The sequence below is a fragment of the Puma concolor genome, chromosome D1 (genome assembly GCF_028749965.1).
Source record: "Puma concolor isolate L17-30 chromosome D1, mPumCon1.1.hap2, whole genome shotgun sequence".
In the NCBI taxonomy this organism is placed as follows: Eukaryota; Metazoa; Chordata; class Mammalia; order Carnivora; family Felidae; genus Puma; species Puma concolor.
In genome coordinates, this window is record NC_141676.1 from 70195085 (window position 1) to 70217998 (window position 22914).

The following is a 22914-nucleotide window of genomic DNA, read 5'->3' on the forward strand; positions in this document are numbered from 1 at the left end:
AAGGAAGAGAAAGAGAGAGGAAAAAGGTGGGAGACCTGAGAGAGGTGTTCAGGGAAGTCTCTACCTGGTCAGTCAGAAGTGGAGGCCCTGCTTTAAATCCCCCCCCCACAAATAAAATTGAAAAAGTCCCCCTCCCCAAATGAACCACAGAGTATGGGGGCCACAGCCTCCATCTGTGAGCCACCTTCACCCCTGCCTGAGCTCACGCTTCAGCCCCCAGAAGCCTGAGCAGCCACGAGGCTCCACACCTGCATCCTGACGGTGAGGGCTGGTCATGTCGGCTAGCTGGCAGGCAGCACGACTCTGGGAGAGCATCTTAGCCACTGGACTTCCCAGTTTTCTTAGCTCACAATCAGATCCGCTACTTAGCTGTCTTCCAGAAAAGCTGTGGCGTTTGGCTTGAAATAAATGATCTGTGTCTCCAAAAGAACATTATCCAAACAACAAAGGATGGCAGGCAGCGTTTTAGTCCCATATTCAATGTTTACTGAAGGCTCATGTAAGAGAGAAGGTCACATCTATGGGCTGGAAAATGGTTGTGGCTTTTGCGTTTGTTTGGGGGTTTTTGTTTTTTATTTTGAAAAAAAAAAAAGAGTCATAGATAGCAGCTGGTTTGTCCATTGTTGTTCTTTCTGGGAAACTTTAGGCAGGTTCCTTTGAACACTAGCCTTGGCTTGCTCCCTAAGGACAAACTGAAACTCTAATCAATGATAAGGAACAATACAAGTTAATTTAGATTGAATTCTCCATGGCAATTCTTCAGGGGTGAGACTGTATCTTTGTTCCATCCTGGATGCCTGGATGCCACCAGGCACTGTTAAAAAATTAGGAACTGTCTATGGACCTGAGGCGTGAGAGCTTTGCAGGTGATCTTAATACGTCCCCCAAAGGGGGTGTGGGTGACTGGTCCTACAGTCGCCTTCCTTCTCTTCATTAACGTCATGATGATGAATATCATAGGCTGATGGCTGTGGTGGACCGAGTATTTGTGCCTTCCCTCCCAATTCATATGTTGAAACCAATAGTGAGATGGCATTTGGATGTGGGCCTCTGGCAGGTAATTAGGTTAAGATGAAGTCCTGAGGGCAGGGCTCTCAGGCTGGGAAGAAGAGACATCAGAGCTTTCTCTCTCCATAGGTGCATGTACACAGGAAAAGCCATGTGAGTACACATGGCCAAAAGGCCACCACCTGCAAGCCAGGAAGAGGGCTCTCACCAGAACCTAGCCACGCTGGCACTGGGATCTCAGACTTCCAGCTTCCAGGACTGGGAAGAAAAATGACTAGTGTGTAAGCCACCCAGTCTATGGTATTTTGTTAAGGCAACCCAAGCTAAGACAAGAGCTTTATAAATTTCAGAGAACATGTGTCATTTTCTAGAACAATTCAGTGATGTTATTTTCATTTTACAGATAGAGAAACAGACTCACAGAGGTTGAGGGACCAGCACAAGCTGGTTAAAGAGCAGAGGCAGGATTAGAACTCTGATCTTTTGACCTGATTATTTGCCTTCCAGGTTCTTCTGGGGCTACGTTGTTTAACCTCGTCCCCATGTCTAAGGGAAGACTCACAAAGTTCCCATGGCATCAGGCAGAGGAGGCTGGGACCATTTACCAGCCCATCAGGATCACAGAGGGGAAAACGGCCCTTGCAGAAGCCTGATGCTTCTGAGTGCTGAGGGAACAGCAGGTTCTGTGGAGTGGTTAAGTGTCGGGAAGCAGGGTGAAGGAGGTCTAGTCTCAGACTTTCTAGGGTTAATTCCCTGTTTATTATACTCCCTGTGCCTCAGTTTTTCTTACCTATAATATGGGACTAATTATGGTATTATGGTATTTACCTCTTAAACAGTCAAAAAGAGAGGGATTGAGGTCACGGTCTAGACTGGAGAGCAAGGGCAGAGCACTGCCTGACCGCTGCAGCCAACACTGGTTCAGGAGGACGGTCCAGATGAGAGACCACAGGGACGGCACCCTCCCACACCAGGAGACAGGTGCCAGCCTGCAGAGCATGTGCACAACCGCCAGTCCTTCCCTCATCCCCCAACAGTCTAGGAGGCCTCAGATGGGGAAACTGAGACTGGGAGAGGATAAAGCAGTCATGTAGAACCTGTACAAGTTTGGGAGTCTTAGCAGCACATACTCTAGCTTTTGTCTGCTATGCAAGTGATCTTGTGCACATGACTTTTCCACTTCTCAGTTTCTTTACCAAAAAAAAAAACAAAAAAAGAAAAGAAACCTTACTAAGTGATTGCCTCAAAGGGTGTTGTGGAGATTGAATCTGAAAGGCATGTCACGGTGTCCCTAAAAATGTTCGTACTGTTTTACTGTAAGTGCCGTGCTTGTAGTTACCCAGCAGCTGGTAAGCAGCAGAGTGGGGTCTAAAATCTAGGCTTTCTGGGTGGCTCAGGTGGTTAAGTGTCTGACTCTTCATTTTGGCTCAGGTCACAATCTCATGGTTTAGTTCGTGAATTTGAGCCCCACATCGGGCTCTGCGCTGACAGCTCAAAGCCTGCTTGGGATTCTCTCTCTCTCCCTCAGAATAAAATCCCGCTTTCTCTTTCCCACACGCTCTCTCTCTCTCTTTCTCAAAATAAAATCTAGGCTTTCAGGTGCTGTGAGGTCACCGGAGTAAATCAGGAGGAAATGAGAAGCTGACAATTTGTGTGGCAAGGAATTGCCATTTCCCTACCACTATTCTTGCATCTACACAAGGAATAAAAGAAGCACAAAATGGAACCCCAAATCAGGAAATCATTAAAGTGGTCTCTATCCAGAATCCTCAAAGGGTTTCAAGACCAACAAAGGCTGGGTCTTACCCACAGCTGATATCTACACATGCACAGTTAGTGCATGAACTCATGAGCTCATTCAGTCAACAAATACTATGAAGCATCTGCTAGGTGTGCAATGCTTCAAGGCAGGCTCTTGGGGCCAAGAAAACTGATGGAACAGTCAGTCTGTGGGGGATCCTATCACAGTGGGTAAGATAAAAACAAAAGCAAAAAACTCCACTCATCACAGGAGTGTGATAAGAGCCACAGCAGGGGCATAATGTGGAGATAGGAAAAGCCTGTATTTGGTCTGGAGCTGTCAGGGAGGCTTTCCAAAAGAGCAGACACAGGCGCTGTCAGAACTAAGAGGAGCAAGGGACCAGGAGGCACAGAGAAGTGGATGAGAGACAGCCTGGTGTGCACATGAGAACATTAACAACTCTGGAGCAGGCAGGCACACAGCACGTGGTGAGGACGAGCGATGAGGAGGCTACAGTGTGAGTCCCTTTGAAAAACGCCTTGGACATTGTGCTTCAGAGTGTGAACTCTGTGGTAAGGGTGGGAAGAAGCCATAGAAAGTTCTAGGAAGGGGAGTGTCCATGCTTTACAAACCTCATCTAGTGGAGGCTAAAGTAGAAGCTGGACTGAGGGTAGAAGAAACTGGATATAAGGCAATAGAGAAGCTACAGGCATGTCCAGATGAGAAAAGAGATCCCAAACTATGTGTGTGCATGCACACACACACACATACACACACACACACACAGCTGGTTCTGCCTTTACTGAGACACCCCGGCATGAGTCACACCTGGCTTCATGCTCCCACAGAGCCCCCCAGGGGTTACCTTAGCTATGCTCTATCCTCTTCCCCTCGGTGGTAAACCCAAATGGCTTTTCACTTCCAGACTAACCTCAAGCCCAGAGTTTGAGGTGATTAACTACTGCCTGTGAGGTTGCAGTCCTGGAAACCTCCTCCCAAATGATGTAAGCACAGGGAGCGCTGCGGGTCTGGACACACACAGCACCCCGGGGGCTGTGCCGATCGAGCACATAACAGCTGTGTTCACTTCTGCAATCAGACCTTTACATTAACATGGCAATTACAGCTACCAAGGGAAAGGGAAATCAGCCTTTACTACTGATTTTTATAAACAAATGCAAAAAAAAAAAAAAAAAAAAAAAAAAAACCCAAACCAACCACAACTCACAGAATGCACTGAAGGAAATACGTAGTATTTAATGTGCCTTTGTTAAACTAAAAGCTCTCAATGGAAAAAGGCAGAAGTTCATGTGGAGTGCAGGGTGCCAGTGGATGACACATTATCTTTCAGATTTCTGGAACTCTTATTATATAATACGACATCAACATTAGCAAAAGAGTATGGGAGCTAACTAGCATGTATTGGGTACCTACTGTGCATCAGATTGTGGGATAAGCAAGCATGGTAGATATATGTCACCCCCTTTTTGTAAAGGTCATTCATTTTTGACAGAGAGAAAGAGTACAAGTGGGGAAAGGGCAGAGAGAGAGGGAGAGACAGAATCCCAAGCAGGCTCTGTGGTGTCAGCGTAGAGCCCAACGCAGGGCTCGAACTCACAAACACTGAGATCATGACCCGAGCTGAGATCAAGAGTCAGACACTCAACCGACTGAGCCACCCAGGCGCCCCATGTTACCTCCTTTTTTTTAATCCTGAAAATGACCTTGGGTGGTTGGAATTGTTATCCCAGTCTGCAGACAGAAGACTTGTGGAGAGAAAGATCAAGTAGGCTTCTTAAGATCGCACAGCAGTTAAGTGGCAAGGGTGCAGACCCAGGTCCCTCCAAGAACTCCACAACCTGAGTTCCTCCCATTGCTCTACCCTGCTCACCTCCTTAGGGAAATGTGAATGGCTTTGCCTCTCCAGCTGGCTGGGAAGCCCCTGAGAAAGTCATTCTCATGGTGACTATCCTATCCTATCTCTAGACAATGTCAGCCTGGAAAGAGACTTGAAAGCAATCAACTCCCATCTTCCAGAAACAGAAGCTCTGAGATGAGTATGGATCACATTTCCTGGCCCCAGAGCTGAGAACAAGGGCCACTCAAGTCTGTAATTTGGGGTAGCTCTCTCTCTCCCTAGCCAGTGTTCACCTCGCTCTCTCAGGAGTCAGTGCTTCCCCACAAGAGTTTGTTATTCTTGTTTTTGTTTTAATAATGAGATTTCTATACTCATCTGAGTCTAAAACGGAGCTGGGGAGGGAATAATGTCTTTTCCTCTAGTAGATATACTCAGTGGAAAGCATGACCTGAGTCTCCCCACTGTACACAATCTCCTTCCACATGATCCTATAAGAGAATAAGAAGTGATTAATTCACAGCAAAATGATTTTATTTACTATCAGTGCTCAGTGTCTTAAAACACAAAACTTCCACTCAAATATTTGTCCCAGGGATAAACTCTCCCCCACATGTTGTCATAACTGATTCCTGCTGGCACAAAAGCATACATCTAAGCATCCGTATCCAGGATATAAATGATGACTTTCATAAAAAGGACTCAGAGGGCACACTTGTGTGTTCAAGTCCTAGTCCCAGACTGGAGCTTTCTAATGTGTCTGGATTCAATAAGGATTTTTCCTCAAAGGAAAAAAGATAATTCATAAACCCAGTCATGCTGATCTCAGTGATGTCTTAAACAGAAATCCCCTCTATCTTCTACAAACTCAAATGCTCAAGGGCATGAAAATGAAGCTCCACATTAAAGCAGAAACCTTCAAGGTGAAAGAAATGTGAATATTCTTTCAAATTAAGCTATAAACATAGTTTTGCTCTAAGAGTCATGTGCTTCAAAGTCCCTAAGATGGGCAGATGGTGGGGGCCATCGGGCTTGTCATTGGTGGGTAACCCAAGACAGGTGTGGTCAGGTGGAGGTGGAAGAGAACTGAATGAGTAGAGCTGATGGGAATCAGAACCTACCTCTGGGCATGTGATCTGAAAATCTACCACTGAGCAGAGAGAGTGGACTGACCTTTGGCCTCAAGGTCTAACCAGAGCCATCTACAGGGTTCTGCCCCAGCTTCTAGCATTCCCTTACTAGTAAGGAGGAGGTACAGTTAAATGATAACAATTTGAGAGACCCCTGATAGAGGAAGAAGACACAACAAAAACACAACTGCAGGACAGCCTTTTGGTGCTTAGATAAGATTCTTGCAAGAACATCTCTGGTACACTGGGTCCTGCAACAGGGGAATTTGGGGTTTCCCAAAGTTGGAGGGCTTCGGGTCTTATTTCCTTGAGCCTCAGGGGCTCTGATGTCCTTCAAGCTGCAGCCATACAACAGGGCAAGTGTCATAGTATGCAGAGGTGAGTGGCCATGAACCCAGTGCTCGGGCAAGAGCTACAGCATGTGGCTACCATGTGCTCAAATGACACCACCTGGGACCTCAGGCTTCTTGCACCCACTGGGCCATCTGCAGCCAACTGCAGCCCAGTTTGGTTTTCTTAGGAAGCTGCCTTACCTCTTCAGAGGTTCCCAGACCCACCAAAACAGTAATGCTCCCTAAGCAGCCAGCAGTCACTCATTCTGACCTTGAACTGTCCCACCTCACACACCACGGACCTTTACCCTCATTCTTCCCTCTTCACGCCTCTTCCTGTCTGTCATGTTCTTCATTCATTTATGGTCTCCAACATAACACACAACTCAGCTCTTCTTGGCCTCCCATTGGTCTACCTCCCCGCTTGGGTTCTCTTCTCTCCTTCCTGGTTTGGTGTATCCTGATACTTCAAGATACATCCCTCCCTTCACCTCAGCCCCAGGAGCTCTTCTCCAGGATGAGAGCCTCCAGACTTGAGCACTTAGTTCTGATGGGAAGAAATGGGGGAAAAAAGGTTTCTGACTCCCAGAGGCTAACATCATCCTGCTCAACAACAAGCACACATAATCTGATCTCTGTTTCCTCAGGGTCAATGAAAGGTATGAGTTAATACATCTCAAAAGAACAAGTGAATAATATGTATCGAAATTAAGCATAATTTTTAGTAGCCCTTATGCACCTCTAATGGGCCAAACACCAAGGAGAAAAAAAGAAAGTAGGAGAAAAGTCTTACTCATTTGGTAAGGAAAACAAGAAAGCAACAGTAAAAGTCACAGAACAGTTTAAGGCAGAAGTAGAATTATAACACAAACACCAGAGGAAAGTACACCAGAAGAGGTTATTCTTCCAAAGATGCTAATGTAGCACTTCCTGAGTGGGTTGATGGGAACTCTACTTCAGAGGCAAAGCCAATGAAATAAATGCTTCCCCTGTGGAACGTAGGGAACTAAGAGTCCCTCAGATCTATAAACCATCAGCTAAGTGGATGCAAATGTGTTTACAGCCTTCCTTCTTTGAAGCTACAATATTATGAAATGTTTACAGTGGTAGGCCCCATTATAAAAATTCATTCCTTTGAAGAGGAAGTCAATTAAAGACAGCCACTTCAGTGATACTAGAGAATAGGTTACCCAAGATCAAAGTCTTGGGAAACCCATGGTGTAAAACCAAAGATCTCTGACAATTTTGTAAGAACTGTAAGATTATTAGCCTCCCAGGAATTTTCATTCTGGAAAGCTTGTTTTCATCATTGGACTTTCTATGATGTTCATAGTTTCATGATTACAGTCATAGCATGTGACAGATGGCTTTGCCCAGATGATGCCAAAGACTGTATGAAAAACAAGAGTTGTTTTACTGTGGCATTTGTGCTGCTGATTCTTTTAAAACTCCACCTCTTTCAAAATCTTTAAATAGTTTTTTACCTAGACAAGTGACTGATACTGGGTCAAATTTGCCAAAAAAAAAATCATTCCCATAAGCTTTTGATTTGCTATTTTCCTTCCCCAGGAATTATGGTTTACAAAGACAAACCAGGACTCAGCAAAGCGAAAGGCAAGCTAAAATTCAATCCAATGGAGAAAGTGACAACACTCTGCCCATGGAAGGCCAAATTTGTGAAAGGTTCAACTGCATGAACTTCAAATCCTTGTTTCTATTCCACCTAAGTCTTCTCAAGGGGAAAAAAAAAATAGAGGAAGAAAAGAAAAAACAGAGGAAGGAAATTCTCATCTAGAAAATACACTTTCTGAACTATGAATATTTTTTTCCATTTTCAGTGTAAAGAATTATTGCTTTTCCAGGGGATTTAAGGAAAACACAGAAGAAAAAGGAAGTCCCTTGAACCCTGAAGGTGTTAAAATAGAATCGCACTCAGTCTTTCTGATGGGGGAAGGGCAGCGAGGCCAGGCTTGGCAATGTCCCCTCATGACAAAAATGACCATGTTCTCAGTGAGTCAGCATCTTTTTCTCCACTTTGGGAGATAAAATTATAACCAGATTACTGCTTTGTGGGAACAGAATCAGAACAAGGATCAGTATCAGAACAACCAATATTCAGAGTAAAACACTTAAAGCAAGGCTAAGTCAGTAAGTCCTCACATTTCCCCCGGTGCCAAAGTACTCCTTAAGGAATTTCAGGTTTTCAGAAATCTTGCATTTAACAAAAATTTTCCAACGTTTAAGACACACAACGTTCTAAGCCAAGCAGAATTTCTGATCCTGGCATTAGATAACCAGTATTAATAGTTTTACTCTGTTTAATTCTAGGCAAAGACAAAGAAATATAATACCCTAGTGAAGCTGTATAAATTTATGATGGATAAATATTTGGTTTCCAATTGCTTTTCTTCTTTTTTTTTTTTTTTTTTTTGAATATTGACAATAAATCTTGATCTCCTCCTGCTATTAGGCACTCAAGGAATTCTGGAATGGATGCAGTCTCTGCTTCCTTGGCACCTCTCAGATATGCGTTGGCCTCCCCATTGTCACATTAGGCCCTTCTGAATTCCACAGTATCACATCCCAGCGCCCCCTCCCTTCAGGACTAAGATCAAACTCTTCAAGCAGGCAACAGCAGCCCTAGTCCCCCACCCATGTCTGACCCTGCCTTGCTCTCCAGCCCCATCACCCCACACACTCTGTCCTTCAGAATCACCCACAGTTCTTCACAGGCCATGCCATTCTACCATATTTGCTCAGGATGCCTTTCCTCCACCTTGTCCGCCCAGGGAATCCCTATATACCTTTTAGGTATTAGCACTGAGACACAGATAAAATTAAGTAGTCACCTCAGGAGAGAGGTCAGAGCAGATTTCCATTCTTACTTTACATCACACATTATTTACATAATTTAAGGATCCAAGGCCATCCACTTTAAGAAACTTCACCCTTCTCCCCACCAAGGCAAAAATGTCTTGGGCATTACTAATAACATAATTTTAATGTAATATAAAACCTATTATACTGCATGACATTTATGGGTTTTCAAGTCTGTCTCTTCCTCTGAACCCTAAGCTCCCTGAGGACAAAGATCATGACTGATTCAACCCATTCTTTTTCAAACCCAACACAGTGCCTGGACACACAAGGTGCTCAACAGATATCTGTTTAATAAACCAGTGAACAGTCTCAGAGAACCTGGATTGATCCCTTCATTACTGCTGCCTGTCATTGTCTGGGATACCTGGGCAATTCACTTAGGCTCTCTGGGCCCTGGTGTTGCCCCCTATAAAACAGATGGTCTGCCTCACAAGGTTTTTGTGGGCATCAAATGAGATGACCCACCAGGAAGCACTTCCAAAGGTAAAACGCCAGCCTTCTATGTCCTTGTTATTATGAGGTGTGCTGAGGAAGTATGGGAAGTATCACCACCAACTATAGCAGCAGCTGCATTGAGCTTGGGTGGCATGACAGGGAAATTTGTGCAGATGGAGTCCTGGTCAATCTGAAGAAGGATACAGGGTCATGTCCCATCCAGTCCACCTTCAAACTCGATATCCAACCCAGCCACTTCTCTCCTCTGCCCTCCACCCCATCACCCACGTGCCAGCCCTGTCTTCTCTCGCTCCCACTGCTGCAGTCACCTCTAGTGGTCTTCCTGCTTCCACTCTTGCCCTCCAACCTGAGGGCAACCAGAGAGACCGTTCATTCACGTAAATCCAATCCCATCACTTCCTCGCTTAGAATCATGTAAGAATGCCCTGTTGTACAGAGAATGAAACCCGGCAGCCAGACTCCACGGCCCTGCATGCTCTGGCCCCCGAGTCCTCTCCACCCTGATTTTAGGTAAGGCCCGCACCTCCCCCTGCCTTGTTCGTTACACTCCCATTGGACTCCATTATGTCAGGGCTCAGCACCCGGCCTTCCACGCTGCTTGCTGTCTCCAGACTCTGCACGAGCTGTTCCCTCTGCCCCAATTACTTTTACCCTGGCTTCTCCTCTGGTTGGCTCCTCTTTCTTTAGGAACCTTCTCAAATATCGCCTCCTTAAGAGGTCTTCCCTCACCATTGAAGTCAACCCTCTGTTATGCTCTCACATTGTGCCCTGTTTATTTCATCTCTACCACTAATAACCATCTGTATACTTTTATTTACTTGCTGTCCTTCTCTATAGACAGCTACAGGAAAAGTTTACTTCACAATTTTTTCTCTGCTTGGCGATAATATATGTAAGGCATCTATAAAAGTATCTGGAAGGGCAGGCATTATCTAAGTGTTCATTATTATTGTTTCTAATATTATTACTCCAGCAATTATGAGTCCCGGAGGAGGGAGCTGACTCGGTATCCAGTTGACTGGTAGGAGGTGAGAGAATGCCAAACAGCTCAGTCAACAAAAGAACAGCCCATGATACTCAAGGGCCTCCAGCCTGGGCCAATTCCTGGAGGCAGGACTACATCTCCGCCCTGCAGGCCCTCCCTCCCAGTGCCCCACGGCAGGATGCGCACCCACACCCATGCTGTCATCTCCCACAGGCATGGCCAGGCAGCTCCTGAGGCTTCTGAGACGTGAGGAGAAGCTCCTGCCAGCTCCTGGAGTGTGAAAACAGTGGAAATCTTCCAGCTCTGATGGACAGATTTCAAAGCCTGTTTCTAAAAATGGCTGTTAACAGGGTTTTTTCCCCACACCATATCCATGCCTGCTTTATCAGGGGGCAACGGCATCGTTGTTCACTGTTCTATGACCTGAAGTGATTTCACCAGTCAAAACAAACAATGATGGCGTGGAAAAGACCAAAAATAAAAGAGATAAGAAGGGAGAGCATGACATTAGGGCTAAGCTCTCTGTCAGCTGTTTTGTCTTCATGATCACGTTACTGCAGAGAAAGACACAAAACCTGAAATGAAGGTGGGAATCAGGAGTAGGCCTACTCTTCCTTCACAAATGGACACCCAGCATATGTCCATGTTCAATATCAAAGCATCCCCTTTCTATGGAGAGACTCAAAGGCATGCTGCATAGTCGATGGGGCTGACTCAGGCACTATTTTAGGAGGGCAGACAAAGGCAGCAGGTCAAAGGGACAGACACCAACCTCAACTCACTCCATAGGCAGGACATCCAGCCCCTCTGGGCCTTTGAAACCTTACCTGTAAAATCATGGTAACTGCTCAGAGATGGAGGGCTGGACAAGATGACCTATTAGTCTTTTGAGGGATGCTCATCCTGAGTTCTAACAGAGCCTCATTTAAAATGTTTTTATGCAATTATTCATTAATGACCCACAGCAGAGTATATGGAGATTGTAGGAGTCTCTTAAACTCTGCCCAGTCTGGCTGCCAGCTTGGTGAAGTGGGCTGTGACCAATTTAGCTGAATTTGAAGCAACATTTTAACTTCTATGCTCAACTACCATAGCAGACATTCTCTTGTCTTGCTGTCTTGATATCATAACCTCCTGAGACAGAGTATTAGAGACAGACAGAGACCGATAGACTGGCAGATAAACAGATCTGCGAAGTTTGGGTTTGTTTTTCAGAGTTCATTTTTAAATGCTTGGTTAGAATGTGCCAAGATGTTGGGACAAAATCCTGAGATTCCTGCAGGGTTTGATGGTGGACACTCCCTTCCACCCCAGTCTCAACTTCCAGAAGTACGAGCTCTTCACACGGCTCTTGAGTTTTCTGCTGCCACAGACATTTTTATTCAAGTTTCTTTGAGGCAAACATCTAGATCATCCAATTTAAGCTCCGTCAAGTACAGAGAAATTATCATAACATCTCCACCCAACCTGCCTCTTCCCTGACTCATTCCTCTCTTATCAAACCTCTGCCCAAATCGGTTGTATCCCTGCCAATGGAAAATGAATTTGGATCTCTTGGCCTTCCCTTCTCCTTCAGAATGGATTCTCTAAGAGGGTAGGTCCGCAGCCTATGGTGTGATGCCTTGTGTTAGGAACGGAGCAGAAGCTTCAGAGACATGGATTAACTGAGACATAATTAACTGAGCACTTACAATGTGCTTGACATATATTATTTCATTTAATCATTGGAGTACCCTGTGAAGTAGGTATATTTTATTATCATCTCCCTTCCAAAATGAGAAACTGAGGCTTAGAGAAATGAAGTGGCATTCCCAAGATCCCAAATGTAGTGAATGACAGAGCTGGAACTACAACCTTGACTCCGAATTCCTAGACTGTAGCCTGTGTGCTCTCCTGCCTACTACCTGGTCCAGGCCATACCCCTGGAAAACCACAGGCAATCGATTTGAGCTGACTACTTCCCCTCAGCCTCCAAAATCCTTTAACCTGTTGTTAGTTTTAGCGGGTTTAAATCTACTGTCTTTAAAGCGGCCTCAAGGATGAGAATAAAAAATTTCATCATAAAGGTGCTATTCTTTAGATGATGTGCATCTGACACAGCATCAGAGCAGAAGACTCTCTTAAAGAAATGGATTTTCAAAATGTATATGACCAGAATAACACATTTCTACTGGCTTTCAAAATCTTCCAAGTCCCATGGAGAGATCTAAATAGGATTTACATTGTCACCATCTTTTTAGAAGAGACAGGAGATGGGATTGTATACCATCAGTCTTCACCATAGTAATTTCTTACCTGTCCAGGAGGGAATGTGAAAGTGATTCATATAATTAATGGTTGTAGAGGGTACTATGAAGAAGGCATTGTAGCTGGGCACATGATGCCTCAGTCATGGCTCTGGATCTGAAAATGATATCAAGATGGAGACAATCATGCATACTATAAAGGTATACTGAGGCCAAATGTGGAAAAGAGCCATGACTGCATGAGCTAAACGCCAAAGGAGTATAAAGGATGAATGTGTAGCTTCCATGTGGCATTATTAAGGAAGGCAGTGTGGCAGAGGTAGCCCTGAAGAGCCCTAATACCCATGCGCCTCTCATTACACTGACCTACTGAATTCAACTTCCTGCTTACTAACTGGTCCCACCATCACCCCTCTTACGTGGTAAGCTCCCTGAAGGCAAAAGAAGGTGGTATTCACCTTGGATTTCCACTGCCTAAAACATAAAAGATACTGAGCAAATGTTGATTGAATAAATTTGATACACAAACGAGTCTTTGGGAAATTACACACATTTAAAGGGTGAAGAGAAGGCATCCAGTGATCTTTAAAGTTCCTTCCAATTCCCAGAGTCTGATCTAACAGAGCCAGTGGAGGTGGTAACAGTTTGTTAGAGGTTCCAGGACACGGAGTACCCTGTTAGTGCCTGGCAAGACCCCAGAGCATCAGACTCCATGTGCCAGCCTCAAGTGAGAGGGCACGTGCAGCCCGGAGGTGGCTGTGCATCATGCAGGAGGGCAGGGTTGGTAGAGGATGCGGGCCTATAACCAGATGGCCTGGGTTCAAGACCCAGCTCTGCCATTATGACTTGCATGACCGTGGGCAAGTTAGCTAGCTCAGCCAACCTCCTTGTGCCTCCATTTCCTCATCTGTAAAACAACAGCGTGCTTCACAAGGTTGTGGTATTACATGAAACGTGTTAATCATAAAAACTGCTTAGAACAATTCTGGGCACACTGTATGCCCTAAAAAAATTCTAGCTCATTTAATTATTACTTGAATCCCCTCCACAAGGCACTCCACTATGGAAGGAAATTCGGTACAGTAGGAACCTGGCTTGGAAAACTCAACACCTCCTTCAGAAACCAGAGAAAGAGGGAATAGAGACTGTCTAGTGTAAGTGGAGACCCAGCTCCCCCTTACACAATGAAGGCACTTGGCTTCCTTTCTTTCTCCTACTGGGAAAGTCACAGGACACCTCAGCAACTCAGGAGAGATACGAACTTGTGCAGACAGTGGCTCTGTCCTTCTGTTTTCTGAAAGAGCAAAACAAAACAAAACAAAGGACCCAGCAGGGTCTGCCCTCTCCAGAGTTCCACACCTTAGGGGAGTACGTTTCAGGACCAAGTGTGCTGTGGGCTTCATGTAGATACTAGCCAACAACAGTGCAGAATCCAGACAAAATGCTTTAAAAAAAAAATATTCTCAAGTTGCTAATCATTCAATTCAACTCTACAGTCCCTCCAGCTTTCAGTAAAACTTCTAAAAGCAAATGCAGCTTTGATTTTCTCTTATTCAAGTTCCTCAAAGCTGACGATCTTTCCATCAAATATCCCTCTCCTCAAATGACTGGTACATTTTACTCTTTACTGTGTCCCTTTTGGTCGGAACTGTGTTTTAAGCAGACTGCCAGGCAACCGTTTGGGTACAGAATGAATGCATGCTTTTAACCGCTGACCTCAGCTCCCCAACTGTAGGGTATCCCTCAGATTTTCATCACACCGTCATAGAGCATCTTTTGTGTTCTGCATCAGAGAAGCAGTCAGACATCACCCCAAAGGATTTCCCAATGTACTTTTCACACATCAAAGTGAAGTTTTGGAAGCGGACAACAGTCCATGTCCTTACAAACAAAAGTGCTGCACATTAGTGATCCCTCTGCAACGGCCATAGGAATGAAAGGCCCTTTTCTCCCCCTCGCCACAAAATGGGCATCTGGAAAGAAGAGGGTAGATGATAAAAGAAACCTTTGGTAGCAATGGCAAAAATGCAAAGTAAAATAAAGCCGTAACCCCAGAACCTACAAAGGTCCAAGGGAACCAAGAGAAACTATAAACAGGGAGACTGGAGATGAACCTGGAAATGTATCCACAGACACTCCACACAGACAGCCCAGAGAGCTGGACTGGCTGAGATGTCAGCTGGTTCAAGTCTGAGCCAGACAACACGTATTTCTGTATGGGACGTGCCCTCCAGTGTCAATATTTCCAAGATCTAGAGGTCGCTGTTTAGAATCATTTTTAGAACAGGTGGCAGGGTTCCTAGGTTAACATTTTATTACATGAAACTAAACATTTTGCCTCTAGAAGATAACTAATGATATGCAGGCAAACTTTGAAATAGGACACAGAATAAGAATGCCACCCCTGTGTTAGAGACGGGTCATAGCAATAGTGGGCCATAGAGAAGACCATAGTGATCTACACTCCAGATAGAGGTGATCCTGGGCATATACACACTACACAGGCAGATCCTTGGGGAGCAGAGACACAGGGTGAAAGATGGGGGCTTTGGTGAAAAGGGAGGTGAAAGGAAGGAATCTTAGCAGATTCTTAGCAGATTCTTAGTGTCTCTGAATGACTCACTCATCCAATAACTGTTTACTGAGCACTAAGTATGGGCCAGCCACTGTTCTGAGTAGCTTGGATACATCAATGAACAAATATGACAAAAATGCCTGTCTTTTTTTTTTTTTTTTAACATTTATTTATTTTTGGGACAGAGAGAGACAGAGCATGAACGGGGGAGGGGCAGAGAGAGAGGGAGACACAGAATCGGAAACAGGCTCCAGGCTCTGAGCCATCAGCCCAGAGCCCGACGCGGGGCTCAAACTCACGGACCGCGAGATCGTGACCTGGCTGAAGTCGGACGCTCAACCGACTGCGCCACCCAGGCGCCCCAAAAATGCCTGTCTTAACGGAGCTTACGTGATAGTGGGGAAACACAAACAATAAACAAGAGATATATTAGGTAAGGTCATTAAATAGTACATTAGGAAATATCAAACACCATGGAGGAAAGTAGACCACGTTCAGGAGGACCAGGAAAATTGAAGGACATTCACAACTGCATCTGGTGGGCAGAGTAGGTCTCACTGCGACAGGGAGATGCCCTGAAGAACACGAGGGGATGGCCATGTGGCTATGGAGGGGACGTGTGTTCACGGAAGGGGGAACAGCCACTGCAAAGACTTGAAGCAGGAGCATGCTTACAGTGTGTGAGGAACATCGAGGAGGCCAGCTGGTTTGGGCAGTGAGTGAGGCTGAGGAGTAGCAAAGACAAGGTCAGAGAGGGTCAAATCACCCAAGGTGTTCTAAGGACTCTGACTTTGTGGGGTTTGAGCAGAAGAGCGACGTGACCAAACAGTTTTAAAAGGATCACACTGGCTGTTGTGCACAGAGCAAATAAGAGGAGCTCAGGTGGTAGCCAGGACGCCAGCTAGGAGGCTGCCGTTTATCCAGCCAAGGAATGTTGGTGGCTTAGGTCAGGGTGGGACCCATGGTAAGCAGGGGTTGGATTCCAGACTTGTCCAAAAACACAGCAACAGAACTATCTGGTTGACTGGCTATGGGGTGTGAAAGAAAGAGAGTGGCTGAGGATGTGTGCAAGTTTTAGCCTCTCAAGATGGGGTTAAGAATCGGAAGGAATAAGACTGGAAGGTGGTAGACCGATGAGGAGGCTCCTGCAAAATCTAGACATGGGATGATGGACTGAACGAGGCTGGTGGTAGTAGGGATGCTGAACGTGAGTGGAGATATCTGCCATGTTCAATCTGTGCCCTTGAAAGACACTTCTCCTTCCCTCCGGCTTCTGTAAGGAACTGACGGCAGATGCCAGAGCAGCCATCGTGGACCATGAAACATAAGATGGATGCTGAAGATGGAGAAAAATAAAATTAAGCCACATCCCCAACCTGCAATCGTCCATCCCAACTTGTTTATAAGACAGACCTACCCTCTGTCTTGTTTAAGCCTCCATATTGGGTTTGCTTCGTTACAATTGCCTAACCTTTAGCCAGACTAATAACGGGTTCTGTCAGCCATTACAAGCACGAAGCCCTAACAGCAAATGCTTTCAATCTCATGAAGCCAGAACGGTAGCCAACAAGGTGGGATTTAATTCCAACCTGCCTCTGCTTGTTTGTTCTTAAAATATTGGAATGATAGTTGAGCTTCAATGTCCTGAGTCACTGCACACGAAGCTCAAGTGTAGAGTGAACTGCTGCCAATGGAAATAGTGTTGACTTCCTAACCCACTGCTTCTCTGTCAATCAGGGGTGCCCAAGTCAACATCCTGTCCAAAGCAGAGGCCTCACGAAGACACATGATGTTTTCTGCGTTGGGTGCAGGAAACAGCATCACCAACAAACTTCTAAATGCCCATATGACCCAGCCATCATCTCCTGATTGATTGGTGAGCCAAGTATGGCACCGGCTCCCCTCACGCAAAGGAGGCAAGATCAAGTTCTAAGCTGGCACCAAATAAAAACATACAGCTTAACCAAAGGCAAATCCTAGCTGTGTGAGAACCTAAGGACTCACCACTGAAGACACAAGAGATTCAGCTGAAATGCTGCAGCACTGGCCACCAAATCTTGACACGCTCACTAACCTACATGCATCAGGTCCACATAGGAAGGTGGTCATCTGCAGGGCCCTGCAGTCTCTGAATGCTGCATCAAATGTGCTGGCACATAATCATGGTAATTTGACTAAGGACCCTTCTCACTCGTTCTTTCCCATCAAGCTCAAGAGAAAAAACTGCAGAGAGGCAGGTGGAGGGCTGGTGGAAGTTTACGGCGAAAGTCACTGCTGGCATACGGGTCAAAGGAGGAGGCTGATGCACTCCAAGAAATAATGTATACCTTCAGTGAAATGCCCTTAAGTCTGGGGAGGTAAGGGTCCTCCAAACAGGCTGCTGGCAGGCATTTGTCCGGGCAACAAGAGCATTAGGGTACCTGCAAAGTAGCAGCACTAGGATTAATAAAGTTGAGAGGAAAGGGGTCATAACTCCATTGAGTTCATTAAAGAGCATCTATTCATTGGGCATCTCAAGTCAGACACAGAGAACACCATGCGACAAAACAGCCTGTCTGCATGGTGTTCAGGGCCTAGTGTGGAACACCAACCAGCCATTATCACAGGGTGCTCAGTGCCAAAAGGAAACAAACAGAGAGATAAGATGAATGCAGGGACTGGAATCTAGTATGGGAGCAGGGAATAAGAAGGCCCCTCCCAAAAGAGGGTACCGGTAAAGGTGAGGCCAGAAATGTTCTGAAGGCCCACTTGCTACCTGAATAGAATGGGGATGAAAACCTGCCTATGAAGACAGCCCTATAAATAGGGGTTGATAGTTACCTATTTAATGTAAGTAAAATACATCTTGTAATATGTATCAAATATCTGCCCTGTTGCCACTGTCAATGGGTAATAGAAGAGGTCCTTACATAAATCTTACAAGAAAAGTATAAATGGTAGTAAAAAAAAGAAACAGAAATTGACGTACCATTGAATTTGCATCACTTAGAAAACCTAGACTCCAATAGGGAACTCAGAATCCTCTAGTTCTAATTCTGTCATTATTAGGAATATGCCTAAATCAGCCAAAGCAGATGTAAATGAGAATTGTCATTGCTATTCAGTGGACTGAAAATCAGATGGCAGGCTGCTTCTATCCACTTCTGCAACCATGATGATCTCTCTGGGCTTACCTTCTCAGCTTGTCCCTCCATCTAAAACTGTGGAACTGAATGAGAACAATGATTTTCAAAAACTTTTTTTCTTTACAACAATCCATAGTGAAAACTGGTTTTTCACGTGGTGACTTAATACTTTTCTTTATGAGGTTTAATGCATTTGCTCTTTTTAAATTCTATTCTAACCTATTTCTTTAAAATAAAAATGCTGGTTAGACCCACTAAGCTTAACTTCATGTTCCAAAATTTGTGACCTGTGATCTGAAAACCTGCAGACTAGGTCATTTCTAAGGGCCCCTCCACCCCCACCTCTGGAGTGTCAACATGATCATTAAATATTTCGTTTCTTTCAGTTTGCAAAATGATTTCACAGGTATCTCCCATGATCCTCAGAGCAGTGGTGCGACATGGGCAGAGGGGCTCATGAACTCATCACAGATCACACGGGCAGATTATGACAGAGCTGGAACCAGACCCAGTCATTCCAGAACAGCAGTGATACTTGGCCCATTCAGCAGCTCTTCTCCTAGAGAATTCCATCTCCCAACAATGTGCTGCCCTCAAGCTTCTTCTTAAATGCCTCTCCTGACCTATCTAAACTGGGATGCAAATCTAGCGAACACATTCCCTATGCTATACTCTACATCCCCGTGACTTATTTATCTTACAACTGGAAATGTGTACCTCTTAACCTCCTTTACCTATTTCACCCATCCCCAACGCCACTCACCTCGCCTCTGGCAACAACCACACTTGAAACTAATGGAATATCATATGTCAACTATACTTCAATTAAAAAAATAAAGTTAAAAATTAAAAAGAACCTTGTAAACACATTCCAAGAATGTAATGCTAATTTTCATGTTCATGGCCTTGCTAGATCCTTCAGGAAATACCCCACGCCAGCCACAAATGCATGAAACTCAGCCCCTGCCCTGGAGGAGCTCATCGTCTAGCAAAAAAAAACACAAAATCCACCCACAGACCCGCCCACTAAGTGCAGCTCCCTTCCAAGCTGCCTTCCTCTTATTTTCTCAGTGATAACCTCAGTTCTGTTTAAGTCAGCAAGTCTCCCCATCTGGCTGATGGAAAGTGCACGCTTCAAGCCTTCCCTGGAGAGTCTCAGAGTGCTGGAGGTCAGCGGAACAGCACGAGGGGGGGCACTGCAGGGGGAAGTGAAGGGTGTCAGCAGCAGCGCCCTGCAGTGCTGTTCCTTCTGTTGCTGCTCCTCCCACCCTCCCCAAGGGTGAATGGGGGGTGCCAACAGACTCCCTCTGCATCACCCCAGACCAGCATCACCTGACTTCAAGGATGTACAAAAAATCTTAAATATTATGAAAGGGTCAGGCCCACTAGCTTTATGGACAACGTCCCATTTATATTATTTAGGAAGAAAAAATTTATATCAGGGACAAGGAGAGAGTGCTTTTAGGCAGTCATACACCTAGGGCTAAAAAAGAAGACATTCAAGACCTTCTTTTATTTTTTTTAACTATTCACAAAGCAGTTAAGTGCTGACTGGTAACATGCCAGTACTTCTAAGGCACATATTGTCAAAACAATTGGAGTCTGTGGTGGGAATTTATTGTTTTGCTTTCCAGCCCCAACCCCTCCTTCATCTGATGACTGTGCACAGATTTACTGTGCAGAAGCCACATCCCCTTACTCTAAAACAGTTGGTATGAGTGGCACTACCTTACATTCTATCTTTAATTCTAAGAGAGAGCCCTGACAGACTTAAGTTATGGTAATCAGTTTGAGAATAGGAAGGGAATTCAATCAGAGTTGGTGGGACAGATGACTCTTTTCTTGAGACTTCAGAGAAAGTATCCTTCTCTACCAGAAGAAAGTGTCTTTCTATCCCTGCACAGTGTGGTGTGAAAAAAAGAGATAGGACATTTTGGCAGCACTGAGGCTAAAGACTCCCCTGGATGGAGTCTGAGGATAAAGCTGACATTGCAGAAGCAGAGAGCCAGAAAGCACCTGCACCCTTAGAGATGCCATCTGGACTGCTGGGTCAAGTCTTGCCTGCAACCCTTCCTCTAGATATTTAGTTAAAGAAGGCTTTTGTCTGCTTACGCCAGTTTGAGTTGACTTTTTTAACACTTGCTACCAAAGTAATTAAAATTCATAAAACACCTTAAATACCCCAAAGTAGTAATATACAAAGGACTTAAGGTCTCTTTTGGAGGAGGCAAAGAGTGACATGATAGGGAAAGATTTTTTTTTTCATAGCTTCTATTAATTCTGCAGAAAATAAACCCAATATTTAGCATCTGTATAATTGTTCCTATTTCTCAAAAACGCCTGTCCACGTGTATTTCCTCACCTGAATTTTACAATCCTGAGTCAAAGAAATTATTAAAAATGTTTTGTAGTAATTACTTGTTTATCAAGCACTATATAGTTTAAAGTACCATTTCAACTTCAGTAATTAATTTAATTGTCACAATAACCAAATGAGGTAGGAATAGTGGTCTGTCATGCTATCATTTTAAGCAGGAGAAAGCTGAACCCTGTAGACAGTAAATGAGATGCCCAAATTAATCTGAGGAGGTGTCGGGAGACAGGCCTCAAACCTAAGTGTCTTGCTTCCAGGGTTTTACCACCAGTGATACTAAACTCTACTTCCAGAAACAAATGCGTGTGCTCTTAAGCACCATGTTCTGGATTCCAGTGGCAGAACCAGAACTAACTAGCTCGTGACCTTGAGCTAGTTCCCTTTGTTTTGTTTCCTCATCTGTAAAAGGAGAGATTTGAGTTAGGCTCTCTGATGCCCCGTCAAGGTCTAAAAGTTCTTTAATTCTAGACTTCCTTATTCCCACTCTCAAATTAACCTTAACTCAGAATAATAATTACAACCTTAGTCGACATTTGTTCTCACTGGGTGTCAGTCACCGTGCTAAGAATTCTGCCTCCATTTTCCCTTTACGTCTCACAACACGCAGGAGACAACTGTCTCTCATTTACAGATAAGAAAACATGAACCTGACAGAGGTTAAATGAACTGCCCAAGACCAACAGAATTAGTAAGCTTCAGGGGAAGATCTGACACCAGGTCGTACGGGCCACGAGGATATCAACCCAGTTTTTATTGTTCCTGTAGAAGAAATAAGCCCCCCTACATGACTGGTCACCTCTTTCCACGCAGAAAAGTGGGGGGGGGGGGAATGGGTGAGCCGAAGCGAGTTACACCAAGCCTCTGCAAGGCAAAAATGGAAAACCGCTGGAAGGGCGCCTGGGAAGATCCAACCCAGACCCAGGGGGCGGGGCGCCCCTCCCCGCTCCCCGCCAGCCCCAGGGCCACCCTGCCCTCCCGGACCGTTACCTTGTTGAGATGCGGGTTCCTGGTAACATCGTAACCGCGCTTCTTCAGGGGCACCGGGCGCGCCGCGCCGGGCTTGGAGTGGCAGCCTCGGGCGGGTGCAGAGGGCGCCCAGCGCGGGACGGCGCCGCAGGCCCGGCTCCGCAGGGGCGCCAGCCGTGCGCTCGTGCCCAGCGCGGCGCCCATGGTCCTTGCGCAGACCTGGCACCGGGGAGAAACCAAGGTCAGGGGCGCCTGACGGCCAACCACGAACCACGCGCGCCTCAGGGCACCGAGTCTGAGCCGAGGCTGCGTCCTCGGGTAAAGAGCAGAGGGTCGGGAAGGGTGAAAGGCGCTAGCCCCCGCCCCTCCTCGGCGGCCACCTGCGCCGCTCTCCCGGCTCACTTGCGGTGCGCAGGCCTCGCCAAACCCCCGGCAAAGCGAAAGCAAGCCCAGGAAGCAGATCCGGTGCGGTTGACCTCCCGCGCCATCCCCGCCCCCATCCCCGCGAGGAAGAGGCAACTGCTCAGCGAAGGGCCCCCCCGCACCTCCAGCCTCGCTCAGTGGCTTGCCTCGACCTCTTCCTTCCCCAGCCCACCTGTGCTGCGCCCAGAGCTGATGTGGCAGGCGGGGCGAGTTGCTGCGGTCCACTGTTCCCCTCCTTCCAATGGCTGGACCTCAACCGCAGCCGCGAGAGCGCCAGGCTCCTGCGTTCTGGAAAGAGAGGTCCCCGAACCTTTGTTCGCAGTGCGGGGCTTCCTCTGAGGACGCGCGTGGAGCGCCTCGTAACCGTGTGCACGTGCCTCCCCGGTGCCTAAATGAAGCTCAGCTTGCCTCCTGAGCCGCTCCATCTTGACTAAAGAGCCGCTCCATCTTGCCAAACTGAACGCCCAGAGGGGGTAGCGTTTAGGAATTAACATAGCTTTTACTCTCTCACCCTTTAGGGAGGCCCTGGCTTTGGGATTCAAAGTAGAAACCCTCAGATACCCGGTGCTCAGTGTTGCTTTGCGCAGCCCAGTACAATAGCCATTAGCCACATGTGGCTCCGTAAATTTAAGCAAATTAATTTAAATGGAATAAAATTAAAAATCCAGTTCCTCAGTGACACTTAGCCTAGTTTCACTGGCACGTAGTGGCTGTGGGATGGGATAGCACAGGTGTGGAACATTTACATCTTTGCAGGAAGTTCTGTTAGACACCACTGATAACCGGTTACCGGTAGGGCTCCTGGGTACCCTGTGGAG

General features: G+C 45.9%; 1 protein-coding gene across 3 annotated transcripts in view; it reads right to left on the reverse strand.

Annotated features, from left to right (window-relative positions):
- ME3 (malic enzyme 3) overlaps positions 1-22390 on the reverse strand; it is a 193403-nt gene extending 171013 nt beyond the window's left edge. Inside the window, exons 1-2 of one of the 3 annotated variants that reach the window (XM_086678527.1) lie at positions 22269-22390; positions 21695-21892 (exon numbers count right to left, since the gene is read on the reverse strand). In XM_086678527.1, the coding sequence (XP_086534653.1) occupies positions 21695-21877 (183 nt within the window). In that variant the 5' untranslated portion in view covers positions 21878-21892; positions 22269-22390. Of the gene's footprint in view, positions 1-21694; positions 22023-22218 lie in introns of those variants that run through there. The other 2 variants (XM_086678526.1, XM_086678528.1) reach the window with 2 other exon arrangements.
- Positions 22391-22914: the final 524 nt, after the last annotated feature.